The 27,978-nt window shown below is 43.9% G+C and overlaps 1 protein-coding gene and 1 long non-coding RNA gene across 2 annotated transcripts; one reads left to right on the forward strand and one right to left on the reverse strand.

The window, feature by feature from the left end:
- The first annotated feature begins 473 nt into the window (after positions 1–473).
- ZBTB1 (zinc finger and BTB domain containing 1) lies at positions 474–14,258 on the forward strand. The gene is made up of 2 exons (XM_045013875.1): positions 474–619; positions 11,762–14,258. Exon 2 carries the CDS (start codon positions 11,782–11,784, stop codon positions 13,915–13,917), a length of 2,136 nt encoding a protein of 711 aa, XP_044869810.1. The 5' UTR covers positions 474–619; positions 11,762–11,781; the 3' UTR covers positions 13,918–14,258.
- LOC123368789 lies at positions 10,752–27,978 on the reverse strand. Its single transcript, XR_006578892.1, has 2 exons — positions 27,699–27,978; positions 10,752–11,208 (listed from the first exon to the last, which is right to left on the reverse strand). It is a non-coding gene; the product is annotated as an uncharacterized LOC123368789 (long non-coding RNA).

Below are 27,978 nucleotides of genomic sequence, written 5' to 3' on the forward strand. Positions count from 1 at the left end.
GGTGGATGTGGGGGGATGGGGTGACACCCCCCCCGTGCGGGCAGGACAGGGTGGATGTGGGGGGATGGGGTGACCACCCCCGGGGGGGCAGGACAGGGTGGATGTGGGGGGATGGGGTGACACCCCCCCCCGTGCGGGCAGAACAGGGTGGATGTGGGGGGATGGGGTGACACCCCCCCCGTGCGGGCAGGACAGGGTGGATGTGGGGGGATGGGGTGACCCCCCCGGGGGGGCAGGACAGGGTGGATGTGGGGGGATGGGGTGACCACCCCCGGGGGGGCAGGACAGGGTGGATGTGGGGGGATGGGGTGACACCCCCCCCGTGCGGGCAGCACAGGGTGGATCTGGGCGGAGGCGGCATTTGGGAAGCCAGGGGCCGCCCGCCATGCATTGGCCGCGGCTGCAGCAGCAGCAGCAGCAGGGCCGGGACCGCTGGCCGCCGCGGGGGGAGGGGTCCGGCTCCGTGCGGTCGCGGAGGAGCCGAGCGGCGGCAGCAGCAGGCGCGGCGGGGCGGAAGTCCTTTGTTGCAGCAGCAGAGGGAGCAGCGCGGGTGGCTCCGACCTTCTGCCGCCGCTTCGGTCCCGCGCGGAGCCCCCGGACCCCGCTGGCCGCGCGGCGGGTAAGTGGGGTGCGGGCCCCGCCAGGCGTGGCGGGAAAACTGCCCGGGGCCGGGCCGGGCCGGGCCGCGCGGCGGGAGCGGCCCCAGCCCGGGGCGCGGCGCCCGCTGCACGGCCGGGGCAGGCTGCGTGGCGGCCGGCGGGCAGGGCAGCCGCGGCTGGGCCGGGGGGCAGCGCCGGGCCCGGGCTCGGGGGAAGGGGCTCCGGCAGGCGTGCGGAGGATCCGGCGTGCGCCAAGCGGCTGGCGCCCGCTCGCAGCAGCAGCTCCTCCATCGGCGGGAGGTGGGAAGTGACGGGGGCGCGGGCTGCTGTGTGGTGCCCCCCCCACGCCCCATGGATGGGGGAGGTGGGACTAGCACTGCCGGGGGCACCTCTAGCCGCCATGGGGACCCTCCTGCCCGTAGCCGCGAGCGGCCTGGCCCCTGCCCGAGTCAGCCGGCGGACACCAGCCGCTCGTGGGAAGAAAATAAACGATCAACAAGGCTCCACCCGCAGCAAACCCCCCTGGGCCTAAAGCTTCCGCGAGGGCCGCCTGAGCGCACAGCGGACTCCGCACCCGGGCCCCTTTCAGATCAGTGACAGTCACTGATCCTCACTGTTTAGCCTCCTTGTGCCCGGTGCCGCTGTGCCCTGCCCCGGGCGGGGGGAGGCCTTTCGGACGCTGCCGTGCTGTGTAGGTGGGCCGGCCGGCCTGCCCGCCCATAAAGAGTTTGAAGCCTGCCCTGCTAAGAGGTGCCTTGCGACCTTCCTCCCTCTGTGAAAGCCTTGAATCATAAGTGCCCTCGGTCCCAGACATCTGGCCAGGTCCTTTGGGGTTTCACGATGTGTCTGAGCTATTTTCGTGGGTGAAGGTGAAAACAAAAAATTCTCTGGCAGAGAGAAGTGACTTTTGAGGCAGGGACAATAAGGATTGGTTTACAGCAGGGCCGGCTTTAGGCCAATTCGCCCGAATCGGGCCCCGCGCCCAGTGAGAATCTCTTCCCTGGCTAGAGGCGCCTTTTTAATTTTGACTCACCCGGCAGCGCTCCGGTTCTTCAGCGGCACTTTGGCGGCAGGTCCTTCAGTGCCGCCGAAGACCTGGAGCGAGTGAAGGACCCGCCGCTGAAGTGCTGCTGAAGACTCGGAGCACCGCCCAGTGCGTACAAGCCCCATGTGTTTTTTTACATTTTTTTTTAATATAGTCATCCTTGCCGGGGCCCCGTCGAAACTGTTCGAATTGGGCCCCGCACTTCCTAAAGCCGGCCCTGGTTTACAGTCCCTTGTCTGCTACCTTTGCTGTTGGTGATGGAATCCCAACCTAGCCACCGTTACATGGTCATGGAAGTTAATGCTGCACCTGCAGCATTATCCAAAGAAATGGACAAATGCTGGCTGTCGTTAAAGGAGACGTCCACAGATGGACAAAGCACAAGATGTATCATCTGGCTGTATCGTCCAGTTTTTTCCAGTTGAGTAGTTGTAGGTTTCCTATAAAATGGAGTCAGTATTCTAAAAAGCAGAGAGTGGTTACAGTCCTTTCAAGCTAGTGGTTGATGTCCTCATTCAGAGAGAAATCAGATGCTGCCCCAGCCCAGAGCCCCCTCCCTCACCCAGACTCCCTCCCGGAGCCCACATGCCCTCCCGCACCTCAAACCCTGCCCCAGCCCTGAGCCCCCTCCCTCACCCAGACTCCCTCCCAGAGCCCGCACCCCCTCTTGCATCCCAGACCCCTCGTCCCCAGTCCCATACCAGAGCCTGCACCCCCAGCCAAGCTCTCACCCTCCCGCACCCCAACCCGCTGCCCCAGCCCGGTGAAAATGAGTGAGTGAGCAAGGGTGGGGGAGAGCGAACAACAGAATGAGGGGGGTGGAGTGAGTGGGGGCAGAGCAAGAGTGTTTGGTTTTCTGCAGTCATAAAGTTAGCAGCCGTACCCAGAACAGGACTCCTGAACTGCACCCCAAGAAGAATCCCAGGACTCTCTTTCTTAGCTGTTGAGGTTGGGCATCTCACCAGGGTTGCTGTAGATTTCACTTGTTTATATGGGTAGAAAACAAGGACAATTTTTTTGTACTGGCCAGTAGATTTAGGGTGAAATCCTGGCCCCCTTGAAGTCAATGGCAAAATTCCTATTGACTGCAGTAGTGTAAGGATTTCACTCTTAGTCTTCTGGCAAATGTTTTCAAGTTCTGCCTTATCACAATAGTTCACAAGGGAATTCTGCAAGTCCATTTTTAAAATGGTGTCCATGGCAGATACTTGAGTGGGTAGGCATGGCTGTGAGTGCAGATGCAGTATGAGGGCACAATGGCTGATAAGTAACTTGCATGGAGATCATTTCTGTCCTCAGGATGAATGTCTCCCTGTGATTCTTCATGTCCTCAACTATGAATAAAAATATTATTGTATGAACATCTGTAACACCACCTAGCATTACCTATACACTTCAATATATACCATAACATACTTAATTCACTTAATTCAGATTTTAATTATTTTATTTACACCAGAAATTTACATGTAGATTCATAGATCCATACAGTTTAAGCCCAGAAGACGTCATTTGATCATCTAGTCCAGCGGTTCTCAAATTGTGGGTCGGGACTCCAAAGTGGGCCGCAACCCAATTTTAATGGAGTTGCCAGGGCTGGCTTAGACTTCCTGGGGCCTGGGGCTGAAGCCCGAGCCCCGCCACCTGGGGCCTAGGCCCAATGGCTTCAGCCCTGGGCGGCAGGGCTCAGGTTACAGGCCCCCTGCTTGGGGCTGAAGTAGATGACCAGACAGCAAATGTGAAAAATCGGGACGGGAGTGGGGGTTAATAGGAGCCTATATAAGAAAAAGACCCAAAAATTGGGACTGTCCCTATAAAATCTGGACATCTGGTCACCCTAGGCTGAAGCCCTTGGGCTTTGGCCTTGACCTCCTGACCCAGGGCAGCGGGGCTCAGGTGGGCTCATACTTCAGTGTAGTAATTTTTGTTGTCAGAAGGGGATTGTGGTGCAATGAAGTTTGAGAACCCCTGTTCTAGTCTGTCCTTCTGTATATCAGAGGCCGTTACATTTTACCCATCTATCCCTGTGTTAAGTCTAATCATTTGTGTTTGACTGAAGCATAACTTCCAGAAAGGCAGCTAGGCTTGATTTGAAGACATTAGGAGATGGAGAATCCACTGAAGTAGTTTACTGTACATGCATATTGAAGGCATAAGTCAGGGTACTAGAAGAACTCTGAATATAAAGGCTTATTTTAAAAAATATTTTGTGCTAAATTTCGTGTCAGGGTTTTTTCCTGCGAGTTTGTTTTCTGCAATATATAAAATTCATGGTTGTTAATACATTGCCTAATACAGAACATATTTGTACAAGAGTAGAGTAAATTATATCAGTTAAGTAACGGTAACTAGGAATTTCCACAAAAATCCATTGCGGCTGAGAAGTCAGCTTACCACTGTGTCAGCTCTCCGTTATGCATTTACTCTCTATGGACCTGATCCAAAGCCTTTTGAAGTCAATGGCAAGATTTCAGGGCTTTAGATCAAACCTTATGTCCTTAACTCTTTAATGTCTTTAAATGTACTGTGCTCATATTGTGAATATATAACATGCCTGTATCTTTGATGCTCTCAGCCATCAACTGAGAGTCAGATTTCAGCTGCTATTTCCCTTATATGTGGAAAGGGATGCTGTATCATCAGAAGAGATCTTAATACTGATGTGGGATTGAAGGCTTAAATGATTGGCAGTTTGGTGATTTTTAGAATCTTTTATCTCTTTCACTGGTTCAGATCCAGTCTAGGTAGCAGTTGAAATCAGTTGTGGTCTAAAGGCTGTTCATAGCCTATTTTCAAAGAATTGATAGTCTTAGTACAGCTCTTAATGAACAGCTGTCCACATCACAGAAAACAACATCACAACTAGCACTCCTGTTGGCAGGCATCCTCACGGATAGCCCAAGTAATTGAGCTTATTGTGTAGCTCTCTAGAGGGTACTTCACATCCTCTGTTTGTTTTTTCTACCATGTGGCCCGGCATGCAAGGGGGTGTGGTGACCACTTGCTCAGCTCTTGTGCCTGCCACACATAGGTAGATTCCCCATATGTCTTTAATGCACTGGTATTCCACACCAAAGTGAATTTCACCCTCAAGGGGCACAGCGTCTAAAACTGGTTCTCAGACTTTTGTACTGGTGACCCCTTTCACACAGCAAGCCTCTGATCATGACCCCCCTTATAAATTAATAAAAACATTTTTATATATTTTACACCATTATAAATGCTGGATGCGAAGCAGGGTTTGGGGTGGAAGCTGGCTCGCAACCCCCCATGTAATAACCTCGCAACCCCCTGAGGGGTTCCTACCCCCAGTTTGAGAACTCCTGGTCTAAAATATCCTCTCTGTAGAAGTTATCCCTGAGGTCAGGGTTGAGATATGGCGGCGGAGTGGTGTGGGAAAATATGCATTGTCACGGCCGTTGGTATATCGATCTGTTTTGTGGATACATAGGAAACTTGATTCTTCTGGGTTTTCGGTATATCACTTTCCATTAGTACTAAATTCAGAGTTTTCATTTATTTCATTTTGTCCCATCTGATCTTGGTTTCCACAGAAAAGCTGCCAGCAGCTAAGTCTGTGAGATTTCCATTTTTGCCTTCTCAGCAGTGAAAATGCTGGGTTCTGAAAACCACCTACTAATTTTAGGGGCCCAAATGCTCCTAAATCCTGAAGTCTGTGGTACTTTTTTTTTTAGAAAATGTATAAAAATTTCAACAGGAACTTTGCCAAGGTTTCTACATTTTAAAATAAAAAAAGTTTTAGGAACTTTTTATCTCTTTAGTTTAAAAACTTTTTAAAATCTGTGCCATAGCAAAGCATGCAGTTATACTGGGTACTTACTCTTTTCAGTTAGAAGGCTTTTGACCTATGCAGATATTTGATATAGCTGTATAGCTTGTTTTGTTTTTATATATGCCACATTAACAGTAGATACTGACATAACATTATATCTGTAAATATCAATTCAAAATAAAAGGGAAAATTCTAATGGGAAAAAAATGGGAATTGAATAGTGTCTGGCAGTGTCAAAGTAAAAAGCAGAAAGGTAAAATGAGAGTACTGTGATGATTGTAAATTTAAAATTACAGTGAACTTACCTGATCAGAAATTACACTAGAAATGTCTTTATAGATATATTTATATAGTCACTTTATCTTCAACTTGAAAATGCTATAGGAACTTGTGGCAGTGGTGGTGCTTTGTCCCCATGCAGGCACAAGTCCAAAGAATAATTTTTTAATGTGTCTTTTTTACTGAATATCAAATAGAAAATTATTTGTTGAAGACAATGTGCCTGACACTGCAAACAGAGATGATGACATTCTCTGTCCAAGTGATTTTGTAATCTGCAATAACTCTGGTTGCCCATTTTGGTTGGATGTATTCCTGGAGGTTTCATCACATGACAGAATCTTTAATTAAAGAATTTAGTTCCTGGAGACTCCAGGACAATCCTGGAGGGATGGTAACCCTAACAATAACTCAGACAGTGCAGTTGAATTACTATTACACACAAAAAACTAAGTTACAAGAACATTATTAAGACGCAAAGTCAAGCACTCAAAGGTTAGGAAATGCCAGAATTAAGGTTGCCTGTGAATCTTAATCCATTCCTCCTTGTGCATGTGCATTAAGATACAGACTTTAAACATATGATCACATACTATTTTTTTCCATGTACCCCTGCCTCATTCAGTGCACAGGATGGACAGTGCTCACTGAACCACGAGTCAATGTTTGTTTTCTCCTTGTTTTCAATGTGTGCCCCTAAGCCCACACTGAAGACAGAATTACTAATTTCCCTCACGTTTTTTCTGTGGCACATCACTGTAGTATCTGAGTGCTTCATAAACATTAATTAATCTTCACAACAGCCCAGTAAGGTGAGGGGTGCTGAGGCACAAAGATTGAGGTAAAAATATTCACTAATTTTGGGAATCCAGTTTGTAAAGACTAGGGCCTAATTTTTCAGAGCACGTAACATTATACAGCACTTACATGTTCAAAGCACATCTCCCACTGAGTTCAGTGGCAGCTGTGAGGGTGCTGCACTTTCCCTGGATATTATGTTGGGCACCCAGAAAAGGAGGAACGCACAATTAGTGACCACCTGTGATGTGACTTGCTTAGCATCGCATAGGAACTCTATGACAGAGGCAGGGATAGAATTGAGTTTCCCAGGGCAGCATTCAACTCCTTTAACCATGGGACTGTCCTTTTTCTTCCTGCAATTCCTTGCCTCATTTAATTTACAACACACTCTTTCCAACTAATGAAGCAAGGATCCTACAGACAACATTTCCCTTTGTGGTGGGGGGAGGAATAGCTCAGTGGTTTGAACATTGGCTTGCTAAACCCAGGGTTGTGAGGGGCCACTTGAGGGGGCCACTTAGGGATCTGGGGCAAAAATCTGTCAGGGACCAGTACTTGGTCCTGCTGTGAAGGCAAGGGACTAGACTCAATGACCTTTCAAGGTCCCTTCCAGCTCTATGAGATAGGTATAGCTCCTTTCAGTATACAACCCTGTTTGATTCCCAGAGCAGATCCACATCTTGAGGCAGGGTCGCATGGAAAAAATAGTTTGAGATTATATAATTAAAGACTGTATCACAGTGCACATGGACAAGAGGGCTGAAATAAGGTTGCACAAGCAATCTTAATTCTGGGCTTTCCTAAATTTTGAGTGCTTGACTATGCAACTTTAATGTTCTTTTAACCTAGGGGTTGTTTTGGTTTTTTGGCATGTGTAATTTCATAGGTTTTTTAAAAAGCAAACTGAAAATAACAAATTATATCATGTGGCATATGGGTCATCAGCAGGCTTGGAACCTTTCCACCATACAGACCTCTGCCACTTGAGCTAACTGAGTTACTGATAGCAGTAGTAGGTTGTAATCCTATACATGGATCAGCACCACAGGGGGATGACACACTTTGCCCATGGCTTTCAGATATCTGTTGACAGCAGGAAACTTGGGTTCCACTTCAGACTCTGGAGGAAATTGTGCTGATGAGCCCAGACTCTTCTGCCCATTCCCCCCAAAGTTTGACACTCTCTCCCTGTCCCCTCCACCCTGTCCAGCCTGCCTCTGCCCCACACCTTGCTGTTTCCCTGTTCCTTTCTCCCTGCCCAACTAGTCCCCCTTCCACCTCAACTCCTTGCCCAGCCAGTCCTCATTCTCCCCTCCTGGCACCTTGTCTGATCTCTCTCCCTCCACCCCTGGGTGTCATCCGACTCCCAATTCTTGGGCTCCTCATCCAGTCTCAGTCTGCACCCACCCTGCCTGACAACTTGCCCCAGTCTCTTTGCCCAGCCAGTCCCAGTTCTTCCCCTGAACCACGGCTCCTTGTCGGATCTGTCTCCCCATCGTCCTAATGGTTTCCAGTCCCAGTCTCCCCCCACCTCACAGTTCCCTGTCTAATCTTGGTGCCCACCCCCCACTTACAGGTTTCCTGTTGTCTTTCCCTCTTCTCCATTTTCCTCACTGGCTCCCAGTCCCGGCCCCCTTGCCCAGCCAGTCCCAGTTTCTCCTCCCAGTCTCATCCTCCTCCTTGTCCCAATCTCCTTTCCCTTCCCTGGTTCAGCTCTTGTCTCCTCTGGATTTGAATCAGACATTCTTTCTCCAGGCTGCCTGGGTGCCAGCTGGGAGGTCTCTGAGAGCACTGGAGAGACAGGCTCCCTGAGCTTGGTTCCCGTGCTCAGCTTCACCCCGGCCTGGTGTAGCCATTACAGGAAGAGTTTAAGGTATGTCTACACCGCAGTTTAAAAACCCATTGACTTGGGCTTGCGGGGCTGCTTAACTGTGGTGTAGACATTTGAAGCCCAAGCTCTGGGACCCTCTCACTCCCAGGGACCTAGAGCCCAGGCTCCAGCCCAAGCCCGAACGTCTACACTGCAATTAAACAGCCGCTTAGCCTGAGCCCTGCAAGCTCGAGTCACACGGTACAGGCCCACGCGGGTTTTTAATTGCAGTGTAGTCATACGGTTAGTGAGCCTCTAGAGCAGTGGTCCCCAATGCGGTGCCTGCGGGCACCATGGCGCCCGCGTCCTGGACCGCGGGAGAGCACCTGCCGAAATGCCGCCGAATTTCAGTGGCATTTCGGCGGGGATGCCTCTCGATGACGACGCTTGTCGCCAACAAGTGGCGTCATCGAGAGGCGTTGCGCCCGAATTTCGGCGGGGACACCTCTCGATGACGTTGCTTGTCGACGGCAAGCGGCGTCATCGAGAGGCATCGCTGCCGAAATTCGGCAGGTGCTCCACTGCCGCAGTGGTCCTTCATCTGGCACCTGCCAGACGAAAAGGTTGGGGACCACTGCTCTAGAGCATGCTCACTTGTTCTGTGGGGATAGCACGTGCATGCTCTGGTCAGCACTAGGATCTGTGAGAGGCTCGAGCATGCTCAGTGAGGACAGAATCTGGAGATTTTAGCTGGTAAAATCAGAAACACTTCTATTGAGCTTGTGTGAACTGTGATTTTTCCAAGGCTTATAGTTTGGCCAGATTTGCATAGATTTTCATGAGCTAGGCTTTGTGTCAGGGATGTGCATTTTGCCATCTCCCTGCCAAATTTGAAGTCTCAACTCCAAAGAGGGTAGCTGAACCTTTTCAAAGAAAAGATCAGCAGAATTTTTTAACATGGGCAAAATGGTGTATTTTTCCCTAGCCTCGTTGTCAGAAATGATGGAACTATTTTGGCTGATATTCCCTACTCCCCCTAAAATCAGCTTGAGGCAGACCCCTGGCATGGAAAATTTCAGCATAATAGTTAGTTTGGCCAAATTATAAGCAACAGAAAACAGGGTCTTATAATGGAAATGTCAGACAACTTTAATATAGGTGGTGCCACCAGCTCTTCCTATAATTATTTCTGCACTGAAGGTCCAATATTCAGGCACTGCCGACACATAAAATACAGATGACAGGTTACTGTCGAGCTTGGAAGAAAAAGAGTGCTTTAAGAATGGATTTGAATTAGTAAGATGCCATTAGTAACACTAAAATGTTAATGTAAGCGTTCCCTAAGTACTTGTCTGCCCGCTGTCATTATAGTATCTGAGCATTTTACCTGTTATCAGCATCAGCCCACTGTCGGGCTAATTCCTTTAGAGGCTTCAGGAGATATGCCTTACCAGTCTGTCCTCTTCTGCATATCCCAGCTCAAGGGCTGAAGAATTTTAGGTTTTATTGACAGTTATCTCTCAGAGTTCCCCTTTCAAAAGAGGCAATATCCTTTATTCCTACTTCTCCCAAGGAAAAGAGAAACCTAAAGGAATACATCTTTTCTACCTCACTCCAATGCCTGTTGAAGTCAATGTGAGTATTTTCAATGGGCACACATCAGGCCCCCCAATACTTCATAACCACTTTTTTTGCCATAGGGTTACCTTGTTACAGAGTGGTTTTCAACTAGTAAACTTTACAAAATGTCTTTTTAAATAGAAGAATAAGTGGGATTTTTTTAATTACAAATTTGAATTTGCCACTTTTCAAGTTGTAATAAGGTCAGCTGATAATGTATATCTGGTCTGAACAGACTTCTCTGGTACAGATGGTGGTTCATAGCTGTCCTCATGCCTTATCACACCTGAAATATCAGCATCCATTTTATGACCACATCTTCCTATAAGTTATATTTTAAACACATACTATGTAGTTTGAACTGAAATTATTAGTAAACCTTCAGTTACTGTTAGGATTTAAATGGTAATTCAACATATTATCACATGAGACTGAATGTACAAAGTAACCTCAGGTCAAATGCACCTCATTTAGAGTCCTATGCATAGGTGCTGGAAGTAGGGATGCTGCCGCATCGCCTGGCTTGAAGTAGCAATAACAACCCAAATACATGGTTTCCGTGTTTAGCACCCTCACTGAAATAATTGTTCTAGCACGACTGGGCATATGAAATGTATTTTGTGATTACTTTTTTAAATTCACAATCTTGGGTTGTTGCTTTTTGCTTTGGTTTTGTTCACAAAAACATCCAAAGTTATCTAAATGCTTCGAAATGTTTGTTGCTTAGATTGTACCTCTTCATTTCAATGAAGTAAAAGATTCTGTTTGGGAAGTAAAATAACTGAATCTGTTGCCACCAAAGTGTCACAGTGTATTAACTAGTGCAGAACAACTTCTTTACTTTTCAGTGTAATGTAAAAACAAAAAAGAAGCTTCTACAATTGGTGTCACTTTGCTAATCAGATCTTGGAGTAGCATGTCAGGGTATTCACTTCCTGTTCGGCTTTCAGTTTGGAGAGGGAAATCTTCCTTGTCCCTGACCCACTCATCAGGAGTCTCTCTCTGTTCCTACAGAGGCTTTTTTGTTCTGTATTTGTGCAGCGCCTAGCACAAGGGGGTCTTGGTCCATGACTGGAGCCCCTGGGTGCCGTGATAAATAATAATAAGCCCTCCTACTGCAGCCATCCAACTTCCAGCCAAGGCCTGGGTAAATGCTGCTCTTTAAATGGCCATAGGGGATGTTATGGGGCAGTGTGGAACATTTCCTCCTCTTTAAGGATTGCACATATTGTTTCCATGGTGCTCCCAGCTTCCGGATAGCCTAGGAAGGAAAGAATAGTAATTAAACTTATGTTTCCTCAATGACAATGCAGCAGCATCACCAAACCAGCCTAAGTCACAGTTGTCCAACTTGAGATACATTAAAGGACTCTGATTTTCACAGGATGAATGCTCAGCACTTTCTGAAAACCAGGCCCCTTTAAAGTATCTCAAGTTGGGCACCCAAAATCTTAGTTGTGTTTGAAAATCTTGGCCATATTTCTTGGTTTATTTCCTGATTTGCGTACTAGCAGCAGTATTGTTGAAATCAGTACAGGTGTGGCAGTAAAGTTTATTAGTTAACTGGTACTGAAAATCCAGAAGAGGGAGAATGGAATAGTGGATATTTTTATTTTTCTTGGCACCAGTTTACTGGATTTTCTTTAGTAAATATTTGTCTCCAGGAAGACCTTTCCAATCAGATTATAAAAATAGTAAGAATATAAAAATGTTGCACCCAAATTGCAGTTCTTAACAATTGTCCTCTGTATTAAAATGAGCTCCCTCTTACTTTCTGTGCTTATAACTAAATATTTTTTTCTTTTTTTCCACAGGACTGTAATCAGAATACAAGATGGCAAGTACCAGCCACAGCACATATGTCCTTCAGCAGCTGAACAACCAAAGAGAGTGGGGTTTTCTCTGTGACTGCTGCATTGCTATTGATGATATTTATTTTCAAGCACACAAAGCGGTCCTAGCTGCCTGCAGCTCTTATTTTAGGATGTTTTTTATGAACCACCAACACCCCACAGCCCAGCTGAATCTCAGCAACATGAAGATCAGTGCTGAATGCTTTGATCTCATACTACAGTTTATGTATTTAGGAAAAATTATGACTGCCCCAACCAACTTTGAGCAATTTAAAGTGGCGATGAACTATCTACAGTTATATAATGTGCCTGAATGTTTAGAAGATATACAAGATACAGACTCCTCTAATTTAAAGTGTTCATCTTCTGCTTCTAGTACACAGAATAGTAAAATGATATTTGGTGTGAGAATGTATGAAGACACACTTACTAGAAATGGCAGTGAAGTAAACAGGTGGTGTACGGAGCCACCAAGTTCAACTGTAAACACATCCCATAACAAAGAGCCGGATGAAGAAGCTTTGCAGCTGGGCAGTTTCCCTGAACAACTGTTCGATGTTTGCAAAAAAAGCACCATGTCCAAATTCTCTAACACAAAAGATCGTGTGTCACATTCACGCCGCTTTGGAAGAAGCTTTACCTGTGACAGCTGTGGGTTTAGTTTTAGCTGTGAAAAGTTACTGGATGAGCATGTGTTAACATGCACTAATAGGCATTCATTCCAAAATACCAGGTTTTATGGTATTGAAAAAATTGACTTTAGTGAAAAAGACTCTACTTCTAAAATACTGTCTGCACAAACAGAGAACTATAAAGGGGATACCAGTCAAGCAGCTGATGACTCTTCATCTCCAGTGTCAAATATAACAAGCAGAAAAAGTAGTATAGTTGCATCTGAGACATCAGGTGAAGAAGGAAGTAGAGCCACTGAGAGGAAAAGGATTATCATCAAGATGGAACCAGAGGACAACCCGGAAGATGAACTGAAAGATTTTAACATTATTAAAGTGACAGATAAAGACTGTAATGAATCTACTGACAATGATGAATTAGATGATGAACAGGAAGAGCCACTTTACAGATATTATGTTGCAGAAAAGATCAATGAAAAGAGACGTTCTCGAAAAACTCTAAAACCCCGGTTGTCTATAGATGAGAATGCAAGAAAGTGTTTAAAAAACACAAGGCATCTTAACAGGAAAGCCCCCCCAGTGCAGGAAGATGCAGAGAATGCTCCCTGTGAACTGTGTGGACTAACAATTACAGAGGAAGATCTATCTGCTCATTATTTATCTAAACACATAGAAAATATATGTGCTTGTGGCAAATGTGGCCAAATATTGGTCAAGGGTAGACAGTTACAGGATCATGCACAGACATGTGGAGAACCCCAGGATCTGACAATGAATGGTATAAGAAATGCTGAGGAAAAAATGGACTTAGAAGAGAATCCCGAGGAACAGTCTGAAATAAGGGATATGATGTTTGCAGAGATATTGGAGGACTTCAGGGACAGTCACTTCCAAATGAACAGTCTTCCAAACAAACAGTTATATAAGCATTCTGCCTGTCCTTTCCGATGTCCTAATTGTGGTCAGCGTTTTGAAACTGAAACTCTAGTTGTTGAACATATGTCAAACTGCCTAGAGCAAGATCTGTTTAAGAATGCTATTATTGAAGAGAATGAAAGAGATCACAGACGCAAGCATTTCTGCAATCTTTGTGGGAAAGGATTTTATCAGCGTTGTCACTTACGGGAACATTATACTGTTCATACCAAGGAAAAACAGTTTGTTTGTCAGACATGTGGGAAGCAGTTTTTAAGAGAACGTCAGCTGCGGCTCCACAATGATATGCACAAAGGCATGGCCAGGTATGTCTGTTCCATTTGTGATCAAGGAAACTTCAGAAAACATGACCATGTACGGCATATGATATCTCATTTATCAGCTGGAGAGACTATATGCCAGGTCTGTTTTCAGATATTCCCAAATAACGAACAACTGGAGCAGCACATGGATGTTCATCTGTATACATGTGGAGTATGTGGAGCAAAATTTAATTTGAGAAAAGATATGAGATCTCACTATAATGCCAAGCATTTGAAAAGAACATAAGCATAAACATACTGTAAAACAAGCATTAAGTTGACAGCAGTGGGAAAACCAAAGCAAGGCATACAATATAGCAGACAAAAATTGAATGATTGCTGAAAACAAGTCTTTTGTTTAAAGACCCTCTTAATCATAGGTGTCTTTGTTGTAGGGTCATTAAGTATATATCTTTTAAAAGCATCAAGTGTTTAATTATTACATTTTCACTGTTGCCTACTAGCAATTTCTGTTTTTAATTTTGTTTTACTAAGTAGATATGATACAAGTCATTATTTTTAAACTGTAGAGTAAAAGCACAAATGTTACCCCTTAACTGACTTCTATTAAACAATTCTTAGTTTCATGTCCACCTGATGAGTGCTTCAGTATTTGCAAGTGTTGTTTCTTCATGTGAAATTTTAGATCATGTAGCCATTAATATGCAAGAGCATAATCATTCCTAATATCAAAATCAATTTAAAAAATGAAAACTGATGCCAAGGAATAATTCTTTGCTTTGTGACTCTACAGTCAGCACAGTGCTAGCTGTTCGAGTATTCAGATTCTTAGCATCTTTATTGAGATTCGCGTCCCCAGGCATGCTGGTCAGGTTGGATAGGCTAAGTAAAACCATGCAAGACTGCGATGAGATGGACAAAGGAAGAAATAGAGAATTAAGACTACAGTATATAGAGTCAAAGAATTCCCATCTGAACAGCCATTTTCCATGCTCGATATTCTAGCAGAATTGAAACGGGCACTTCCGATGCAGTAATGCTTCCCTTCAGTTGCCTATCTGTATCTGCCTGAGTATTTAGAACCTGCTCATCACCACGGAATCTGACTGTTGAGTGTGAAGAGACTGCTGAGCTTTCTTAATAAGTGCAGCAAAGATGTTTTATGCCCTTTCAGAAGCTTCTCACATACAGACCTCTTTGAATCTAGTGAAACCCTAACATATAAAGCTTATCTGTTTTATTTTAATGCAGTAAAAAACCACTGCATGTCAGCTGAGGCAACTTGGTCTTTGAAAGTACAACTATCTGGGCTGGAATCTTAGACACCAGCTGTATAAACAAATTCTAATTGCATGGTTGTTAATGATGAAATCTGTGATAAGCTGTGGTGAACAAAGAGCATTTGAAAAAACAATTAACACCACCTACTTCTTATATAGTACTTTTCATCAGCGGATTTCAAAGTGTTTCACAAAGAAAGTCAGTGCCATTTCACCATTTTACATACGGGGAAACTGAGGCACAGAGCGAGGACGTGACTTGCCAAAGGTCGCCTAGTAGGCCTGTGGCGGAGCTGGGAATAGAATCTAGGTCTCCTGAGTCTCAGTCCAGTGCTCTAGCTAGAGTATAATTGCCAGGGCTAAGTTTTGAAACCTTGCCATTTTTCAGACTGATTAATTTATAGCTCATAAAACAGAATGTCAGAATATATAAATAAATGGATAAAGTTCACCTAAAAATTACATATAGCTACTTAATCAAATGAGTATTTTCAGATACTGTATCAAATTTCTGGTTTTATATTCTTTATATATATATATATTATTATATATTATAAGTGAGTTTTAGGTTTGTAAACAAACATAATGTGAATGTCTTTCAAGCTGGAGCCTTATACGCTAAAGGAAAAGGAAAACTTGGGTCCTGGACCTGCTATCAGACCTGAGCACATGGATCCAGTTATAGCATTGGGGCTTCAGCATTTCACATGCAAAAAGTACTGTAACAACTTAATCCTGCATTTCTTTTATACCCCCAAATCCCACAGAAGTCAATGACAGTGGCACTGAACAGCACCCCTAACATTAATGCATGCTAGTGTTTCCATTATTCCAAAGATTTGGGGTTTTTTTTCCAGAGATTTATAATACTTCCATCCCAATCTACATTGATCTGAAACTTAACATATCAGTCCAGAGAACAACCAGGTTGGCTGGTTTAAATGTTGTTTTTTGTGTCAGTGATTGGTTGTCAGGGGGTGAGAGAAGCAGCCAACTTGTACATTGGAAAACGAAATTTCAAAGTAGCTAGTAGAATGGTGTTTGAAAAATAATTACTGGTCAGTGAGACGTTGTGATGGCAATATTTTTATAAAATGTTTAGGTCACCTACAAATTCTCAGACATTGGAGTTACCTCTTGATATATGAACTCCAATGGAGCTGATAGAGCAGCCCAGGGCACTAAGAGAGAACTTGTGTGTGCAGCCGAGTTGAAAGAAGAGTATTGTGGCATGGGGTGCGCTGAGAGATTTGGAATGTTGTGGGGGATGCCAGGCAAAGATTAGAACAGCACAGGAGCGCAGACCAAATTAGAATAGTGTAGTGGGAAGTGGAGGGCAAAAAATCCCAAAGGAGAGGGAGTGGATAAAATGTCCCATAGATGCTTGAAGGAACAGAGAGTGAGTGTGACTCAACTTGGCTGGGAGAGCTGTCACCCGGGATTACTAACTCACTGTGGCACCAAACTCTTATTGCACTTTGTGTACTAAGTATAAAACAGACTTTTGTGCTGGGTGGGCTGTTGTGGCACAGCAAAGCTTAGATAAAAGATTGCACTGGGCCAGAGGACTGAAAATGGACCGGAAAATTTAGAGGATGAAACACAATAGCTAACCAGTTGTCCCAGAATACACTGAATAGCTAAAAGAGTGATTCAGAGACCCCTCTGCATTGGGTCAGGAGCCATGTTTGATATGTGTTAGCCTGAACCTGTTAAAACCATGTTTTATACAGTCAGCAAACACAGTTTGATACCTAGTGTGGATGGGCCACAATGGCAGAGGAGGTTTTAAGTTGTGAATTGAATTGTCCTATTGTACATACTATGTTTTTTTCAGCGATTCCCCAGAATACCTGTTTTCCCATTGTAGGCTGTGTTGTAGTGACCTTTCCCTTCTCAGTGAGGTCTGTCTTCAGTTCTCTCTAAAGCCGTCCAACAACTCTCTTTCAACCAGAGGAGTTTGCTGGAGGATGATTTGATGCACTCCCAGCTTTTACCAGCGTGGGCAGTGGAAGAACCAGAATTCCTGAGTTTACAAGTATGTGCACTTGAAATAATGCTTACTTTGTGATCCAGGAGAGTGAATTGGAGCATCATGGAGAAGTTCAGAGAGGATCAGGCAAAGAGGCACAGAATGGTTGGAAAGTTCCAAGAGGGAATGAAAAGAATCAAGAGTTCCTGTGAACAAATCAAAGTCAGTAAGGACAAATCAAGGAGTACTAACTGGGCTGTGGGAGAGATGGGGAGAAACACTGTTGTAGTGATACATGAAAGCAGGTATAAGAACATGAGAAAGTTAAAAGAAAGGCCTGGAGTGGCTGATAGAGAGGATTAGGATGGCAAGAGAAAAGAAAAAGATTGAAATCGTGCCAATGAGACAACGGAGTGGGTGAAAGGGAGCTAAACAAGAGTGTGCAGACCATTTAATAATGCTGTCTAAGGGCAGTGGAATGTTCTTCAGAGAACATGATGATATGGATGCAGTAAATACAAAATTACCATGTTCCTGCTCCCCCACAGTGGTATGTAGTGTTTTAAAAAATACCCCATGAAAGAGACAGAGGCTCAGAAAGCAAATACAGTACTAAAGAATGTTGAAACACTTTCAGTAAAATAAAAACACATCCCTGGAAATCTCATTGTTACTTGAAAGACAGTGAAGGAGGAGCAGAAATCCTTGATGTAGAGTTCTGTTTATCACACTTGTCGTTTTATTCTTCTCGCCATAGTTTCTCTGTATCCACTTCCAATACTAACTGGAATCCTATGCACGTTTAGATTGTATATATGTAATTCTGTAAATTGCTTGGGATCTTTGCAGATAAAAGGCGCTATATACATGTAGGACCATGTTTTAGAAAATACTAATAGTTAATTCTTTTTCCAAAGAGAAATGAGCCTCTTTTGATTCTCTGCCTCTCCCACCCCTGTATCTTCGGGTGCTTTGTTATTCCTATGTCCAGTGATTTCTCACTGTTCTCCTGCTGCTGCTTTCCACATCCTGGCAGTGGTGTGGGCTGCAGCTTTGAAAAACATTTTACTGGCAACCACATCTCTGCTCTCAGGACTTACTTAGAGCTAAACAGGGAGTTTGTAATGATCTGGAATGAGCTTTTAAATAGAACAAATGCTGTTAAGCCAGCTGTAGTTTTGGTACTGCACAGGCAGTTTCACATTTTTAAGAACTTGTTTTTAAAGGTTTCCTTGCAGCTAAGCTATTAATTTAAATACCTGACAGAAATGGTTCTTACACATGGATCTGACTCATACTCATGATTAACAACTCTCTATCTCTGTACACGTACCCACTCTCTCTTGATATGGGGAAAAGCCACCAGATCTGCATAAAGTCAGAGAGACCTGTATATAATCCCTTTCTCTGTTCAACTTACCCTTCAGATATGGTCTGGGGAGCCTTTTTTGTTCTCGATATATGCTGGCTAGCATCCCCCCCACCAACACACACACATTCACTCAGTGGGAAGGGGAGGTTTTCATCCCCTACAGCTCTGATGGCATAACTGTTGAGGCTCAGAGGGGATAAATACCTTATGGAAGTTAAGAAGATCCATGCAGTAGCGGCTTCATATCTGTTAGTTGCAAAATAGGGGCTCGCTTATCTAATAGGGGTTAAGAATCAAAACTTTTCTAACTTTCTTAATTCTAACCCAGTTGTTTTCAAGACATGTGGCCCCACAGGATGAAGCACATGGCTATTTTGAATTTTTAAAATAAGCTGGCTTTAAGTTAAAAGCTAATTTTTAAAAATTAGGAACACATTTTTTAAAAGCTCTTTCTGTTCTTAGTGACTAAATTACTTTCCTGATTTTCTTCCAACTTCAAAAAAAGTAATCTTTCTGCTAACTATTCTTGAGAAATTTCAGTGCAAAGGATTTTGAGGAGGAAGAGGTTAGAAAAATGTGAAAATAGACGTTATAAATTAAATGTCTTCTCCAGTCTTATCTATAGAGTCACTGCCATGACTCTGAAATGAATTGTGAACTTTTTTTTCCAAAAAGAAAAAATCTTAATTTGTAACAGAGAAAGAGAAAGCATGATTCAGGAACGGATTCATCCTGACAAAAATATTCAGCATTGAAATGAATAGCCTTTGCTGCTTTTCATAGGCTTGAGTGAACTGGTGCCAGCATTCAGTGGAAATGTTGCTGGAATCTGCCTTTCTTCATGTCATTTTTGTCTACAAATAACTCTCAATATTTTCTTAAGAACTAGTAGTGAAACAATATTGTGCATTATATTTTCAGTGAGACTGTTCCCAGCAGGAATACTTTTTTGTGTGCATTCTTTATGAATATTGGGAACTGTAACTATATTAGGGAGTTTTACATGAGGGTGTTTAAGAAAAATGCCATACATTCATGGGATGAGAAATCACTAGCTGATCACCTAAGGCACAGGTTTTCAACTGTCCATTTATCTGGAGTGTCCAACTTGTCCTCAAATGGGTCACAAGGGCCTGAATTTCAAAAGTGTTGAGCACCCTCAACTCTATCTGAAGTCAATGGAGGCACTTCTGATAATCAGCACCGAAGTGCATCAAATTAAATACACACAATTAGTGGTCACTTTAAAAACATGGGCCTGTCTCAGTAGGATTGATTTCTTTACTCATTTTAATTCTTCATTCTCATCTTTAAGGGGGAAACAAGAAGCCTTCATCCTTTGTTAATTTCTTTTAAAATACTACACCAGAAGGTCTTCATGCAGATACAACCACAAAAACAATGCTGCTTTTAGCATTTCCTGTGGGAGAAAAGAGCTAGTTCTTGCAGTTCATGAAAGAACTTTGATAACTATATCCAGTCCTGGTGCCTTCACTCAGCTTTTATGCCAGCTAATTAGCCATTGACATCTATGAGAGTTTTGCCTGAGTAAGTGCTGAATAAGAATTTAGTTGTAGATATTATGCAGCAGGAGGTGAATAAAGAAAATTCACAAGATTCTGTAATTGGCATAAGGCCCCTCAGATGAAATGAGAAGGTTCTGTCCCCAAATTCCCAACTCCCTAGAGATCTGTTTGGATTGTAGGAATCCACTGGAAGCAAAGGGTGTCTGCACTTCCTTTGAGCTCCCTTACCTGTCTCCTCAGCTTCAGGGCAGAGTGCTTTCAATGGAGCCACATTGCTACAGTTGTTGCAACATCAGTATTGCCAACCCCAAGTGTTCAAAAATCATGAATCAGGCTCGACAAATAATGAGATTGGCTTAAAACTCATGAGATTTTATATATGAAATTTTCACTTTCACATGAATCTGGGACCTAGTGGTTTAAGAAACCAATGATAAAATTACAAGAGTTGGCAACACTGCAACAGGCACCTTCCATTTCCTCCTTCTCCTTCCTACCACAAGTAGAAGTGGTTATCAGAGTGAAATCTACTTCAAAACTGACGGGTAGAACAAAATGATTCCCCCTCCCTCCAAAGATAGAGCCCTCCAAACCCGTGGAAGGGCCTGGAGTTGAATAATTCCAGAGAGATGATACTCCCTCTTGTTTCCCTCAGACAGGGATTTGTACAGCTTTATTTTCCTATGTATGTGCTGCTAAAATTGTAGAAAACTTTGTATGAGACATTATGGGCTGGTCTGCACTGAAAACTTACATTAGCATAGCTAATCTCAGGGGTATAAAAAAATCCATCCATCTAGTTCTTCCATCAACCTAACTACTGCCTCTCAGGGAGGTGGATTAACTACAACAATGGAAAAAACCCCTCTGTTGCTGTAGTGTGTGTCTACACTGTAGCGTTTTAAGTGTAGACATACTTAAAGTAGCATGACTCAATCCGGGACTGAATTGGAATGCATTTACACAAGTAGCCAGTTAAGGTTATGCTGGCAGCCTTAATTCTGACATATCCTGACATTTGAGTGCACCTGTAATGTTCTGTTAACAAAACAAATTCACTTTGTAGTGTAGCTCTGGCACTAGTCTGCAGCACAACCAGGTCCACACTTCAGGGCCGCCCAGAGGGGGGGGGGGGCAAAGGGGGCAATTTGCCCCAGGCCCCTGGCTCTGCAGGGGCCCCCAAGAGAACGGCCGAGGCTCCCGCCTCCGCCCCTCTCCTGGAGCCTCAGCGCATCAAGCAGCGTCCCCGGACAGCGCTGCAGCGGGCCTCCGGCGGGCCTCCTGAGCTCCGCCCCGCTCAGAGCTGCATGGTAAGGGGGCAGGGCTGCGAGCTCCGGGCTGAGCCGAGGGAACTCAGGCCCCGCTGGAGCTCGCAGCCCCGGCCCCTGACCACATGGCTCTGAGCGGGGCGGAGCTCAGGAGGCCCGCCGGAGGCACGCTGCAGCTGTTCAGGGACGCGCTGAGGCAGGGAGTCTTGGGGACAGTCAGGGCACAGGGAGGGTGGTCAGGGGACAGGGAACGGGGGGGTTGGATTGTGGGCGTTCCGGGGGTCTGTTAGGACTTGGGGGGGGGGGGATAGGGGTTGGGGCAGTCAGGGGACAGGGAGGAGGGGTGGGGTCCCGGGGTGGTGGTTGGGTGGGGTTTCTGGGGGACAGTGAGGGGACAAGGAGCAAGATGGGTTGGGGATTCTGAGGGGGGTAGTTGGGGGGGGCAGGAAGTGGGTGGGGGTCAGATAGGGGGCAGGGCCAGGCTGTTTGGGAGGCACAGCCTTCCCTACCCTAAAGCTCATTCAGCAGTTTGAGGCTTGCAGAAGAGCCAAGCTGTTAGCTTTTCCATTAGGGCTACCATCCCTTCTCAAATGCCAAATTATAATCGATATTTAATTTCAGTGCCATAGGGAGATTCATGTCAGGGGAGGGGAGCTTCATTTAAAGTTAGCCACTGGGGGAGGGATCACATGAGAAGAGCAATATCCTACCATGGGAGACCCCCCCCTCCCCTGCATTCCCTGAGGCTTCAGAGGGGTTAATTCAGTGGTTCTCAAACTTTCGGCCTGGTGACCCCTTTCACATAGCAAACATCTGAGTGCGACCCCCCCCTTATAAATTGAAAACACTTTTTTATACATTTAACGCAATTATAAATGCTGGAGGCAAAGCAGGGTTTGAGGTGGAGGCTGACAGCTCGCGACCCCCAGTAATAACCTCGTGACCCCCTGAGGGGTCCCAACCTCCAGTTTGAGAACCCCTGGGTTAATTTAATTTTAGCACCGTGTGTCCATTCACATGCATGTGCTATTTTGAGAATTTCAGTTTTCACAACATAGGCTCATCCCAGATTCTGGAACAAGCTCAAATGCTCAGTTCGTGGAGTATGTACATAAGCTATACTAAAGACAAACCCACAGTAACCATCTCCAGTCTGTGAGGGACCCCATGGAGCCAGTCTCTAGGAAACAGATAAATGCATGGAGATTAAGTCCATTAATGGCTATTAGCCAGGATGGGTAAGGAATGGTGTCCCTAGCCTCTGTCAGAGGGTGATGATGGATGGCAGGAGAGAGATCACTTGATCATTACCTGTTAGGTTCACTCCCTCTGGGGCACTTGGCATTGGCCATTGTCGGTAGTCAGATACTGGGCTGGATGGACCTTTGGTTTGACCCAATATGGCTGTTCTTATGTTCTAACCTAAATGAACCCAAAGTTATGGATATGAGTCAAGGAAGCCAGCAGAGTATCAGAAACCTGGAAAAATCACTGACTGGGTGGGCTCAGGCGTTTGGTCACAAGCTGAGGTGGTTCAAAAGTTTTGGATTTTTTTTAAGCAGAATTTTTTTATTGTTTCTTTAAACAATCAAACACAGCAAGCAGCAAATATTTGGCCACACACTTCTGAAACCTCAAACCATGTTCAGGTTTTGGCAGACTAATTTCAGATTTTCAATTAAAAAACCAACAAATTTTGATGGAAAGCAGACATTGTCCATGATTTTTTTCTGCTTTTTAAAAACCCCTAGTTTTCGATCCAAAAAAAGTTTTGATGGAAAATATTTGTCCAACCCTTTTAATGAGCTTTAGTGCCTTTTAGCACTAGCTGATGCTGAGAACCAGTGATACCTTGTAAAGAAGTTTTCTCAAAACTGGGTTTGTGCTGAGATGCGGAAGGTTTATTTTTCCCAGGTCTGCCTGTAGGGGGGAGCAAGTGGGGCAATTTGCCCTGGGCCCCATAGGGGCCCCCACGAGAATGTAGTATTGCAATTTTTTTTATGGAAGGGGCCCCCAAAATTGCTTTGCCACAGGCCCCCTGAATCCTCTGGGCGGCCCTGCCACACTTCAAAGTTTTGTCAGAATGCCTATGTGAAAAAATCCCCACCCCTCACTGACATAGCCGTGCTGGCAAAAAAAAAAACGATGTAGGTGCAGCTATAGCAGCCAACGAGTCCTTTTACTGATATAGTTTATGTCATTTGGGGAGGAGATTTACGTATTCAGCCAAAAGATCTCCATTTCTCGGAATAAGGTGGAACTCCACCAGGGGGCTCTGCCAGTATAGCTATACAGTTATAGCTGTATCAGCAAAGCCTTGTAGACTAGCCCCAAGTAACAGCATTGGGCCTGATCTATAATGGTTTGGGAAATAATAGTAGCACCTTTCTAACAAGGCTTCTGTTTAATTGCAGTTTATTAGCATGTGTTAATGTGGGTACTGCTGCCACAGGCCTATGTGTTTGGTATTAAAGCTCCAGGGTAACCAAAAATTAGCACAAACAGAAAAATCAGTCAATTAAAAATCAGTCACTTAAAATATCTGAAAATTCAGATATAATGCTTCAATTCCCCTTGCTTTATTTTGATTGTGAGAATAAATAACCTGTGCAACAAAGTTTCCTTTTGGGAATGTATTTATCTGGTCAAATACAGTGTGGTCAGGACCCAAAATACAAACAGACTACTCCAAATTAGCTTGAAGCAGAGCAACTTAGAGCAAATAACAGCAGAAATTGTCTGTGGCCTTCTGTACCTCGCTAACTATCTTGGTCTGCTACACAGAATCAAAACAAACCAGTCCCACAATGTGTGTTTAAATGAGCTGTGCACCTTCCATGCACCACAACTCCATACCTATTCCTGCTTTTCTCCCACACTAGGGGGACAGCAGCCTATGCATAAACCCAGGCGGGTGCGGAATAGCCTATGGGAGAGATATATATAAAAACATACCTGATGTGTGTATGAATGGGAACCCCACCTTTCAAGAATCATTAAAGAATGGGCATTGGGAAGCTGCTGCCACTATCAGTTACCACAGTGGGTGCACCATCTCCCTTAGATGTTTTAATAGGGCTTTTCCTCAATCTCTGATTCCATTTGGCCTGTAGAAAGTGGTGTGGGGAAAGAAATTTTTGACCCATTGTGTCCTATTTTCCCTAGCTGAGTTCTGGAAGATGACCCTTTAGAATTTTTCCTTGGCTGGCTAAATCACCAGGCTTGAGAAAATCTCTAAGAAATAACGTTTATTATTTTTACCTGTTTGTATAGGCCAAGTCTGTTCCCTCAGCCTGACATAATTGCAGTATGTGCAAAAACAGTAAGTAGCTATACAGATATAACAAGAAGCGGCCTCATGGCTAGAGGGGTGAACTTGTTGGCTGTTCAACCCCTCATTTTGTTTACAAACAGCAAAATAGATCACAAATTTGCTCTGATTTTTAGGAAGCTACAGAAGCCTACACTGTTTATAGTTCTCTCTGCCAATGTCAATATAGTTCTGTTCCTTGGGGTTGTGTGGGCTCCATCTGGTGGTTAATTTAACACATGTACACTTTTATTTAAACAGATTGACTAGTTTAGTTGAGATGTGAATATCTGAAGATTGCAGAATCAGATTCTGCCGATTTCATTTAAAACATCTGCTGTTAGGGAAACTGGATGACTTTACAGATTGGTAATAGGATACAGAGCTTTCTACTGTGGCTGACAAGTTCAAATCTAATCTAGCTCACTAGGGGGCTTAAAGTCATTAGCAATGGCAACTGTTCACTGGTTTGCAAAGTGAGCGGGTGGGGACAGCCCAGTACATACACTACCACTATAGTTGGCACTAATCAACAACCTTTTTGCAATCTCATCAGAAAGATCAAGCATTAATGTGCGTGATGACTAATGCTACCTTCCCACTCCTAAAGGTGGTCCCTGCAAAATGGCTTTGTGTACTTTAGAAGGGTGGTGGAAAGAGGTTTACAGTGCTTCTGCCTGAGCTGTATATGATCTGTGGATAAATAGAGATCTTTGATTTTACAAGGTTATCAGTCCAGCACCTTGTATAAACATTAATATTCATAGAGAAAATTAATAGTTTGGTATGATTTTTCTCACTTTGAATGCAATCAGTCCCTTTTTCTGAACAAAACAAGGGCATATCTCTACCTCTAAATTGGTCAAATCAAAGTCATGAGGCATCCATCAGTTCAATGAGACCTACTGGAAAGCATCACCTATCATCCAATACAGAAAGTTATATAGACATACTAGGTCCAATAAAGCTGTGACTTAAAAGAGATGAAATGTACACATCAGGTGTAAGTTGATCAGAAAATGTATGTAAGTAATGGATGTAAGGAGTGTTCCTTACACCAATTTGACAATCAAGAAGGTGCAATTTATACACCCACAAAGCAAAAGGCAACATACCAGGAAAAGCAATGAATAGGATTATCTTTACAGTTTACATCCACTTCTGTTTTCTGGACAGTTTGTTTACACCTGATGTGTAACTTATGCGGACACTTGTCAAAAATGCATTTGGCCCAGAGACTTTAAGGAGAGTTGCAAGTGCTTACCCCAGGATTGAATTTGACCGAGTAGGGCTGCCTGTTTGGGTTCAACAGCATTGTTACAACATAGCTCAACAACAAACTGAAGAGACAAAGACAAATATGGAGCATTCTTTCAGAATGGTGACTACCCCAAGCTATGAGGAGACCAGCTGAAGGGAGGTAGCTCTCCCTCAACCATTAAGTCAAGCCATAAACCACAAGTCCTTTCTAAAGTGTTGAGAACTGGATCAGAAAGAAGGAATGGCAACGTATTTAACCAAAATGAAAAGTTCACTTTTGGAACAAACTTAGGACAATGTTTAAGATTAATTGGGAGCGAGGGAAAAGAAAAGTCTTTTTAAGTAATATAGTTCCCTAACTTGATGTCCATTGTGAGTGCAACTGAAAAAGTAACATCTAAAGCAAAAACGAAACGTAGAGGTGGGAAGGATAGTGGGGTGGCATCTGAGTGTGGGCTTCTGACGCTTAATATTTTTCTTGCATTTCTTTTGTGCGGCAGTAGTGAAATAGGGACATCTAAGCTTCCGAAGAATTGAAAGATCCAAGTTTGAAGAGGACCTGGGGGAGAAGCAGTCTGCAAAAGACTTCTTTAAACTCAGAACCACATATGCCAGACCTGAACTGGCACCATCTTTGCCTTCCTGACGGACTACACCAGTTGGTAATGGCACCAACAGCAGAGTCAAATTAGAGTGCTCAGTAAAAGCCCTTTGGGACTTATCTCCATATTATATTATAAAACTGACTTACTGGTGACTCTACTTGCATCTCTGGAAAACAAACTGAAATCTCATCTCTAAGGGCAGATAACCATAGGAGCCATATGCTAGGTGTTGAAGACTTCACTGAAATGGGCTGGCAAGCCCTGCTAATCACTTCCTGCAGTCCTTTTCTAAAATAAAAATTGCTAAGTTTGCCATCAAAACCTTTAGACTTTTTAAAAAATTTAAAACTTCATCAATACAAATTACCAAGATCTAATTTTAATATATTCAGGGTATAATAAATTAAGAGTTAAAACAACGTCCACGTTTGTTCTAGTCTGGAGAATAAGGAAAAAACCCCAAAAACTACATGGGGCCATGTGGAAGGATACAACTGGCATTGAGGCTCCCAGTCAAGAAAGGTTTCAGAGTCAAGGGAGGGACACTTTAATATGCCTGTTGCCTCCCTACTGCCATCACCAATTTCTGATCTTGATACTGAAGACCGGTGAAGCACAGTACTTGTAAGTGGGGGTAAAGAGATAGTGTTGGAATCCTATTACAAGACTGGTGAATTAATGTGACAGACGGATTGGCCGTGGACATGAGTGAATGTGAAATAATCTTCAAAGGAAACAGTATGCACTTTGTTCTGTATGCAAGCCTTGCAAGGCGGGCCTAAACGAGAGAAGGAGGCATTCATTTTCTGACTCAAGCATCTCAGCATTCCTAATATTTCCAGCTAAATTAATGAGAATAGAGCACAACAAGGCATTCAGTGTTTAGCATTCAGGGTTTGGACAGACTAAAAAAAAAAAATTAAGCCTCCCTCCTACAGATCAAAATGGATCAGATTCAGACATTTCAGTAGACTAAAAATATTGATTTGGCATTATGTATTGCTATAGCTTTGCATCTCACTGACTCTACTTGTGGCTGTAAAAAGATGTTATGCTTTTTTTTTTTAGCAATAATTGTTATATAGAGAAGTGTTTGTGCATATTTTTACTAATAACTTGCATTTGCTTACTTCTTTGACATGCTTAGCATATTGTCTATACTGCTGCTTGTGTAGGCCGTGTGCCTAGGTTTGCCTTTCTCTTTATAGTTCTATAAAGTAGCTACAGTATACAAAGGCTAGAAAAAATATTAAAGTATCTGTGGGGTTGGAATGCCTTATTTGATTATATACTCCTAAACATTTTAGCAGGTAGAAGTGTAAAGGGGAGATCAAGAATACATTACAGCACCTTTAAAGGATCCAGTACTGCTGGGGATGTTCATGAGTCTGGCCCTGTGGCTATTTTAAAACAACAGAAAAAAAAAAAGACGATTCAAGTGTGAACATGAAGAAAGGGGAGAGACAGAACCTACCGGAGGGTCCCTCAGGGAGAAGACACAACATAGCTAAGACATTGACAGGAAATGGAGCTAATCTTCCAGAGAATGGGAAACCTGTGGGACTGTCAGGACTTGCAACACCTACAAGGCAAGAAGAGAGAAATGTACACAGCATTAACAGATAACAGCCCTTGCTGTTTGGCCTACACAAATTACTTATACAAAGGGAGTCTGGAGCAGGCTGTGACAGCTGTAACACAGCAATTATTGGTAGTCTCTGTAAAACAGCATCAAGGGGCATCCCAGGTTTTAA

Source organism: Mauremys mutica, chromosome 4, assembly GCF_020497125.1.
Source record: "Mauremys mutica isolate MM-2020 ecotype Southern chromosome 4, ASM2049712v1, whole genome shotgun sequence".
Taxonomy (NCBI): domain Eukaryota; kingdom Metazoa; phylum Chordata; order Testudines; family Geoemydidae; genus Mauremys; species Mauremys mutica.

Coding starts and splice junctions, on each gene's coding strand:
- ZBTB1 (XM_045013875.1), top strand. CDS start 11,782: ATGGCAAGTACCAGCCACAGCACATATGTCCTTCAGCAGCTGAACAAC.